This window comes from Marmota monax, unplaced genomic scaffold, assembly GCF_021218885.2.
Source record: "Marmota monax isolate L192 unplaced genomic scaffold, Marmota_monax_Labrador192_F-V1.1 WCK01_AAM20220418_F8-fsc00079, whole genome shotgun sequence".
Classification (NCBI taxonomy): Eukaryota; Metazoa; Chordata; class Mammalia; order Rodentia; family Sciuridae; genus Marmota; species Marmota monax.
This window is the reverse complement of record NW_026694099.1, coordinates 8,880,865-8,890,694: the sequence shown is the minus strand read 5'-3', so window position 1 is coordinate 8,890,694 and position 9,830 is coordinate 8,880,865. Positions and strand designations below refer to the sequence as shown.

At 36.1% G+C, this 9,830-nt stretch overlaps 1 protein-coding gene across 1 annotated transcript; it reads left to right on the top strand.

Moving 5' to 3' along the window:
• The first annotated feature begins 2,475 nt into the window (after positions 1 to 2,475).
• Positions 2,476 to 7,443, top strand: Gpr33 (G protein-coupled receptor 33). Its single transcript, XM_046465285.2, has 2 exons — positions 2,476 to 2,609; positions 6,038 to 7,443. Exon 2 carries the CDS (start codon positions 6,044 to 6,046, stop codon positions 7,064 to 7,066), a length of 1,023 nt encoding a protein of 340 aa, XP_046321241.1. The 5' UTR covers positions 2,476 to 2,609; positions 6,038 to 6,043; the 3' UTR covers positions 7,067 to 7,443.
• The last annotated feature ends 2,387 nt before the right edge of the window (positions 7,444 to 9,830 follow it).

Sequence of the window (9,830 nt, the reverse complement as noted above, 5' to 3'; positions counted from 1 at the left end):
CAAAGGCAAGAATAGTGTTTCAAGTACAATAAATACTCAGCAAATACTGGGTGGATAAATCAAATATCAGGAACACTCTACTTGTTTTTAAAGATCTCCAGATGATTCTGGTTTCAGCCAGGCTGGAAACTACTGGGCTAATAGTCAAATCTCCTTTCTATGTTATTTTATGAATTAAAAAAGGGAACTTGGGGGGTTGAGGATGTAGCTCAGTCGGTAGAATGCTTGCCTCACATGCATAAGGTCTTTGGTTCAATCCCCAACATCGCAAAAAAAAGGGGGGGGGATTTGGGGTTCATTTCTCCTCTGCCCCTGTTCTATATTTCCTAATTCTATAATTAGTAAAATTCATAAACAACAAATATTTTGTAAATAGTGTTTAATTTCCACCCAAAGCAGGCATTAGAGCTAGTATCACAATTAGCCTAAAATTGAATTCTTCCATAATTCTCCTTAGAAATACTATCAGTACTATTTTCTTCCCATAAGTTCTTAAGCTAGTGGTAATTAACTGTGATGAAATATACAGACTATGTTTGAGGAATTAATGACTCTGCTGATGTAGTTTTGCTGTTGTGGTTCTATTCATTTCGCTTTTCATGTCCCAAATTAAGTCAGGTGGTTTCAAGTAAAGAACTCATAGAAATGGAAACTGATGTTGTTTATGTTGTTTTGTATAACCACAGCACACACATATAGAAATGCAGAAGCAGATGGTGTTGCTGAGGAGTCTTTAAGCATACGGTTTCTAAGATCTAGAATGTTCTCTCCCCTACATTCCTAAGCTATTCAGTTCAGATATCATCTTCTATAACAACTGTAAACATTAAGGGCAATTACTTTGAATTATTTATTTTGCTTTCCCCAATCTCAAACACTGTCTGGAATGCAATAACTACTCAATAAATTCTTCTTAAATTGCACTGCTCAGATATTCACCCTAACCCACTGGGCTTGTGGGGTCCTTTGCTATGACTTACACAATATTAACATAATTATCACTTATTTAATACTTATCATGTACCATGCCACATGCTAAGTCTTTACCTATAATATTTCATTTAATTCCCACAAGAATACTTGAAAGAAATGTGTTATTGCTGTTGAAGAAACTGAGATTAAGAGTTTGGATTTTATCTAGGGTTTTGCTTTCTATTCTATACTGCCTTGTTCAATCAATATAATACCGACAAGAAGTGCATCAATATTTTTAACGTACATTATTTCTGCCTCAACTTCTTTGTTAATAGATAATAGAAACTAGGACAAGTTCTTAAATAGTTCTAAAAGAGATAACCCTTAAGGGACTTTGATGAAAACCTATTGTGATTCACTTAACCTCTCTGTATCTCAATTTGCTGATCTTCAAAATTAGTAGGTTTGAACCAAATAATACTTCAAGTTGCTTCTGGATCTGTGTTTTAACCCAAAGGGCATGAAAACCTGGTAAGAAATTCCTTTTAAAATGCAGCTGCAAGTTTGAAAACTCATCCTTAACCTGCAAAGAAGATCAGTTCATAGGTTGAAGGTTACAGCCACAAATGAATTGAGAAGTAAAATTTAATCCTATTTCTAATAAGGGAACAGATGAGCAGTGAAAGCTTTAAAATTCTGAGTCTAACATAGACTAGGAAATGGTTTTGATTCCCAAGCTCTTCTCCACTGAACCTGTGTAGTGGTTTTTATGTATTTCTCTGCTGGCAGTGAAGAGATGAAGAGAAAAGCAAGCAGAAAAGAAATCAGGACACTGAGGTCAGCACAGAGATAGATCAAAAAAAAAAAATTCAGAGTTGAATTAGAGAGAAGAAAATAGGAAATGTAGGACTGAGTCAGTAATTCATAAAGGTGTGATCTTTGTTGTAGTATTTCTTGTAATGAGTTTATCTCCTAGGATGTGATAACCAACTCCATTTTTTTTTTTGCACCCTTCTCAACAATTGTTCAAATGCAGATCACTCAGCCTGTCTGCCTTCATCCTTCCAAACTAAACAATATAAATCTTTGCCTGTTTTGGAATCCGTTTTGATATAAATGGATTCCATTTTAATGTGAGACTCAATGTTTAAATTTTTCTTTCTAACCACTTTTCTCCAGCAAGATTAGGTAGCTCATCTCCAGATTCTATTTTTGTTCATGCCTGATATTTACCGCATTTCTATGTATCCAACATCATTTATCCATATGCTAATCAAAATCCTAAAATTGAGGCAGAGCAGGTTCCTGGTGGGATGACCTAATACAAGAAAATAATTTTAACCAATGTTTTAATACCTGAAATCAGTTATTAGACTTTTAAAAATGATCTTGCTTATGAAATTTTAAAAATTCTCCTTTGAAATGGAGAAGAAACAATTTGAAGAGAAGTAAACACTTCTCTGCCTCCACCTCTACAGCAGTGTGTTCAACAGAAAAAGGAACCAGGAAGAGCAAAAAGACTCACTAAATATTTAAATAGTAAGTTTTAGGTTAGGAAGTTGCAACAGCAAAAGGAAAAGCAGATAACTTGAAGGCCAAGTGTCACCGATTTTTGTCTCTGTCCTTAGAAGATTGCTGATGTAGAGTCACTGTGGCTTGCTCAAGACTCTCTGGAACGAAGACACCGCTCTAAGGTAAGATTCCCTGGACTATCGCCTAGTCCTATCACCTGAATGGACCCTCCAGGATCAGTTTTCTCAGGTTCTGTGGCCCATTCCCACAAAAGCAGCTCAGTGTCCCCAAATGGAAGTAGTGTCTTCCTTAGAGCTGTTTGTGCCAATAAGTGCCATTACATCAACCTTAAGATAACTCCAAATCTGAGAGCTCTACCTGAAGAGACGAACATTGGGATTTTTCAAAACTCTCTGAGGGTACAGGTGCTCTAGTGAGGAAAGAAGTATATCCTGGGGTGTGGCTAAACGGTAGAGCATGAAGCTCTGGGTTCAATCCTCAGCACCACATAAAAATTAATAAAATAAAGGGGCTGGGGTTGTGGCTCAATGGTAGAGTGCTTGCCTAGCGTGTGTGAGACACTGGGTTCAATTCTCAGCACCACATACAAATAATTAAAATAAAGATCCATCAACAACTAAAAAATATTTAAAAAAATAAATACATAAAAATAAATTAAATAAGGGCATTGTGTCCAACTACAACTAAAAAAATTTTTTTTGTTTAAAGAAGTATATCCTGTAGTATTAAAAGAGCAAAATGAAGCTGTTACTGGCTTTAATATAATAAGCTGAGCAAAATAATAGATTAGAAAATTATTGAGCACTTACTGTGTGCCATGAAGGGAGCTCAGTAATTTTAAAACATTTTCTTATTTAGCCCTCATAAAAATTCATAGGGAATGCAGAGCGTAGTGGCTCATGCCTATAACCCCAGCAACTTGGGAGGCTGAGGTAGGAGAATCACAAGGCCAGCCTCAGCCACTTAGGCCCTAAGCAGTTCAACAAGACCCTGACTCAAAATAAAAAATTGAAAGGATAGGGAATGTGGCTCAGTGGTAAAGTGCCCCTTGGATTCAATCCTTGGTATGATAAAACAAACAAACAAACAAACAAAAACACCCCAGCTTAAAGAGTTACTTAAGAGTCTGTAGTCACAGAGCTAAAATGTAGTAGGGATAAGATCCAAACCCAGGACTATGAAACACCGGAGCCTGAACTCTGCCCCATTTATTTATGTTTAAATACTTTAAAACCTTCTTAAAAAATATTTAAGAATGAAGGGGATTGGGGTTGTAGCTCAGCAGCAGAACACTCGCCTAACACATAGGAGGCGCTGGGTTCGATCCTCAGCACCACATAAAAGTAAACAAATAAAATGAAGATTTAAAAAAATGAAAAATTCTCCTGATTGTGTACAATAAATCAAAGTTCCTAGGAAACTTTATATAATATTCAGAATCATTTTGATATTATTCAAGTTCTACAGTATTTTCAGATGCCTTTTAAGAGCTCAGCCACACAATTAAAAATTTTCCTAAAATTCAGTTTTCCACAATCACATATGAAGAGATCCCCCTACACACACACACAAAGCACAAACACATAAACACCATAACATACACCATTCCAAACATAGCCTGCAGACATATATACACAGATCATACAAATATACTACAGATACACATACACAGACCCCACACCAAACAGACATATACAGAAACCATAAACCTATCTGCATGTGCACAAACACACTAGGTATACAGAAAGAACAAAGGCATACCTAGCTTCTCTCTCTCTCTCTCTCTCTCTCTCTCTCTCTCTCTCTCTCTCTCTCTCTCTCTCTCTCCCCCTCTCCCCTGGGAAATTCTCCAGGTGATTATGTTTCTCCCTGGCTACTCAAGCCCCAATATCTATCCAATTTCCATTGCGTGCTTCCTCTCAGTCACATCTCACCTCCTACTGCTGTCTTTTTTCTCTCCATCTCACTCCATTTCCAAATAGGGAACACAAACTCTTTTCTTTTGATTCTCCACAACCACCAACACAAGACAGTTGTGGCTTAATGGGGGAAAGGGACGTTATATTATATCAAAACATAGCAAATAGACAAAAATTGGGCATTAGACCTTATTATTTTTACACCCCCTCTGTCTTTTCTGCTTCTCAAAATATCTCATTGACTTCTCTTCAGGCATCTTAACCTCCTGCTGGCTTCTTCCTGTGCGTCCTCTCTTAAGACTACCCCCACTCCCCTGCCCTCTCCTCTAGGTCTCAGGACCTTAACATGACCTTTTTCTTGAATTTTCACTCTCCATTGCTATCCATTCCATAACCTTTAGACTTTGAGTTTTATTCACAAAGCAGACAACTAAGGGATTTTACTGAAGAGAGAAACTTTTTTCTATTTTAAAGGAAAATTTCACAAGTCCCTTAGAAGGCAGCATTGACTTAAGTCAGTTGTGGTTTTTATATAACAATTATTTTATTTCTTTTCCCTTTATAATCTTAAAATGTTTTTGCTTAGTGAAAAAAAAATGCATCATTAGTCATTTCCATTGCTTTACCCAATTCATCAAAAACCAATTTTTGATATGACTCTTTTATAATAGCTATTTCCAAAACATTTTGGGGTTGATAGTTTTGATACTACAGGAACTGTTATTCAAGAAATTTGATGCTTTAGATACTTTGATATTTAGGTACTCTTGATTCATGGAGCATTGTCAATTGCCAATTTTCACAGACAATATAAAACAATGGTACAGTTCCCCATCTGTCACAACAAAGGCGTGGTGGAAAATGTGGGTGATAAAAGATCTTTAGCCATTTTAAAACTCACTTTCTCCCCTGCTTAAAAATTTGCCTCACAGGCTTGTGAAAAAAAAGAAATGATTTTTTTATGGAATAACACAGATACTAGATAAATGTGAGTTTCTGGACTTTTTTCCTCCTCCTCTCCTCAAGTGAAAATAACTACTCCTTGTATCCTATAACATACTTACCTCTTTGGTTGAAGATTCCACATTCTCATAGTACTCTGCAGCTCTCATATGAAGATTACTGTTATATGCCAAGTATCAGAATACTAGATAATAGTATTTACCAAATATAGATAGCTTATAAGGGAAATCTAATTAGGCAACCCCTAATTTGCAACAGTTGCTATTATTTTTGTTACTCAAGTTTATTTCATTAGCAACATTTGTCCCTGTCCCAACCAAGTCTTAGTCAAGTAACAATGACTCTGAATTGCCTTACTCAAGAAGTTGTGCCCATCAGGAAAGGTCAGAATTCCAGTTAACATCTAAATAGAAGATTTTTTTAGCCTAAATTGATTACTTAACAATTGTCCAAAAATCCCAATATTTTTTTTCTCTTTCACATTTATTTCATCTGTAATACTTCTGTTTTTTATGCTCAGATTAATCTGATCTTAATTCTACATACAATATAAAAGTGTACACCTTAGAAAAACGTTTTGTCTGTATTATTATAGAAATAATATGTTTGCCATTGTTAAAATATTGTCATTTGGACTATTACTATGCAAAAATCACTACTTTAATCTCTACATTTAATATTTTATTTTGCTTTGTTTTTCTCCATAGGTAAATATGAAGTTGATCAACTCTACTGATGACCTGATCAATACTTCTACTTTAGTAAGAAATAGCACTCACTTTTCAGCTTCTGCCTCAGACATGATTATTGCCCTTTCTTTGTTCATGTCATTTATAGTCGGTACCATCACCAACGGCCTCTATCTATGTGTGCTAAAATTCAAGATGAAAAAGACAGTCAATACTCTCTTGTTTTTTCATCTCATTTTCTCATATTTTATTTCGATATTGACTCTGCCATTTTTGGGCATCTACTATCTTCAGGACCATTACTGGATCTTTGGAACAGCATTGTGTAAGGTCTTCAATAGCACTTTGTCTCTGGGGATGTTCGCCTCTGTTTTCTTCCTCTCTGCCATCAGTCTGGATCGTTATCTTCTCACTCTTCACCCAGTGTGGTCCCAGAAGCACCGAAACCCACGCTTGGCTTCCAACATTATCCTGGGAGTCTGGATATCTGCTACTGCCCTCAGCTCACCCTATTTGGTTTTCAGGGAGACACATCATGACCATAATGGAAAGGTGACCTGCAGAAATAACTATGCTGTGTCGGCTAACTGGGAAAGTGAAGAGATACAAACTTTAAGGAGACGGATTCATGCAACCTGTTTCATCAGCCGCTTCTTGCTGGGCTTCCTTCTACCTTTCTTCATTATCATCTTTTGTTACAAAAGAGTAGCCAGTAAGATGAAAGAGAGGAGCCTGTTTAAATCCAGAAAGCCCTTCAAAGTCATGATGACTGCTATTATCTCTTTCTTTGTGTGTTGGATGCCCTACCATATACACCAGGGCTTAACTCTCACTACGAACCAGTCACTCCTTTTAGACTTGAGTCTGGTAGTTACAGTGGTAACCAGTTCTTTCAACAGTGTCTTTTCTCCCACACTCTACCTATTTATTGGGGAGAATTTCAAAAAGGTTTTCAAGAAGTCCATTTTTGCTCTGTTTGAGTCAGCATTCAGTGATGATTCTTCTGCAGGAAAGACGCAAAACCTAAATTCGCAAGTTGAAATTTAAATTCTAGATACTTAAACATGGACTCTGTGACTTATACCACTAGAGCTATACCCTCTGCCTTTATATACTACACTCCCTATATTAGAGAAACATTAGGTGACATTAGGTTGTACGATAGTTAGATCTATGAATATTAAAAGATCTCCAAGGAAACAGGAAATAGGTCATGTTGCAAATGTGAGTTGAAACGTTTTTAATTGTGGTAAAATATATGTAACATAAGATTTGCCATTTTCACCATCTCATTTGTATTAATTATATTCATAATAATGTACAACCATCATCACTATTTCCAAAATTTTTCATCCCTCAAGAAAAACTCTGTACCCATTAATTAAGAGCTCTCCATTTCCTCAGCCCCAGTCCCTAATACCTGCCAGTCTGCTCTCTATGAATTTACCTATTCTAGATATTCTTTATAAGTAAAATCATATATTTATCCTTTTGTGTCTGACTTATTTCACTTAGCATAATGTTTTGGTTTTTTTAATTTTTTAGTTGTGTATGATACAACACCTTTATTTTATTTATTTACTTTTATGTAGTGCTGAGGATTGACCCAGTGCCTCACGTGTATGACGCAAGTGCTCTACCACTGAGCTACAACCCAGCCTTAGCATAATGTTTTAAAGGTTCATTCATGTTACAACATGTATCCGAACTTTATGCCTTTCTATGTCTACTTGTATTCCATTGTATGATATACCACACTATCTAAATCCATTCATCTGTTGGTGAACACTTGGGTTATTTCCACCTTTTGACTACTGTGAGTAATGTTGCTCTGAACAGCTACGTGCAAGTATCTGTTGGAGTCCTTGTTTTCAGTTATTGTAGGGAAGTACGTAAGAGTGGAATTACTGAGTCAAATGTTAATTCTGTTTTAATTTTTTGAGAAACCCTCAAACTTTTCAATGTGTACCTGTTACATTCCCACTAGCAATGTAAAAAACTTTCAGTTTCTCCATATCTTCACAAACACTTGTTATTTTCCTTTTTTAAATTACAGGTATTCCAGTAGATGAAACTGGCGACAATGTGATTCTTAATCTTTGACTGTCAAAAATAGGAATATTAATTTCTAAAGGCAAATAATATCCTGAATTTTAATTTTCTGTCATAGAACCCTATAGCAACAGACAGCATAGGTTTTTATACTTTAATGTTTTAATTATAAAGACATTTTAAGTGTCTCTTTTTAATACTCAGAGATTAGCTGTCTCCAAATTATGAGACTAAGACAATTATAATGTTTAAGAATCTGTCATAGGCTGAGGTTGTAATTCAGTGGTAGGCGAGCACTCTACCTCTGAGCCACAATCCGAGACCTCTTCCCTAGTTTTTAAGTTTTGCTTCTGCAAAATATTAAAGCACATAAGTTATATAGGGCCACATATTATTGTGGATCTATTACTTTTTTATTTAGTTTAGTTGGTGTGTTAGCTTTCTTTCCCTATGAGAAAAATATCTGAGATAAACTTATAATGAGTAAGGTTCATTTTGGCTCATAGCTTCAGAAGTTTCAGTCAAATGTAGACCAATGGTAGAATAGAAGACACAGAGACAAACCTATATAAATACAGTTATCTCATTCTAGACAAAGGCGCTAAAAACATTCATTGAAGAAAAGATAGCTTCTTCAGCAAATGGTCCTGGGAAAACTGGAAAATGAAACTAACCCCTATCTCTCACCATGCACAAAACTCAAATGGATCAAGGACCTAGGAATTAGACCAGAAACCCTAAGCCTAATAGAAGAAAAAGTAGGCCCAAATCTGTATCACATCAGATTAGGCCCTGACTTCCTTAACAAGACTCCTAAAGCACAAGAAATAAAATCAAGAATCAATAAATGGGATGGATTCAAACTAAAAAGTGTCCTATCAACAAAAGAAACAATCAATGAGGTGAAGAGAGAGCTTACATTTTGGGAGCAATTTTTTGCCACACGCACATCAGATAGAGCACTAACCTCCAGGATATATAAAGAACTCAAAAAACTTGTACTAAGGACCTTAACAGACACTTATCAGAAGATATAAAATCAGTCAACAAATATATGAAAAAAATGTTCATCATCTCTAGCAATTAGGGAAATGCAAATCAAAACTACTCTAAGATTTCATCTCTCATGTCAGTGAGAATGGCAGTTATCAAGAATACAAATAACAATAAGTGTTGGCGAGGATGTGAAGGAAAAGGCACGCTCATTCTTTGATAGTGGGACTGCAAATTGGTGCAACCAATCTGGAAAGCACTATGAAGATTCCTTAGAAAGCTTGGAATGGAACCACCATTTGACCCAGCTATCCCACTCTCCAGTCTATAACCAAAGGACTTAAAAACAGCATACTATAGGGACACAGCCCCGTCAATGTTTATAGCTGCACAATTCATAACAGCTAAACTGTGGAACCAACCTAGATGCCCTTCAATAGATGATGAATGGATACAGAAACTGTGGTATATATACACAATGGAATATTACTCAGCATTAAAAGAGAATAAAATTATGGCATTTTCAGGTAAATGGATGGAGTTGGAGAATATCATGCTAAGCAAAGTAAGTCAATCCCAAAAAACCAAAAGCCAAATATTCTCTCTGATAAGTGGATACTGATCCATAATGGGGTGGCAGGGCATGGGGCGAATGAAGGAACTTTGGGCCAAGGGGATGGATGGAAGGAGAGGAGGCTTGGGGTAGGAAAGATGATGGAATAAGACAAACATCATTACCTTATGTACATGTATGACTGCACATGTG

Coding starts and splice junctions, on each gene's coding strand:
- Gpr33 (XM_046465285.2), top strand. CDS start 6,044: ATGAAGTTGATCAACTCTACTGATGACCTGATCAATACTTCTACTTTA.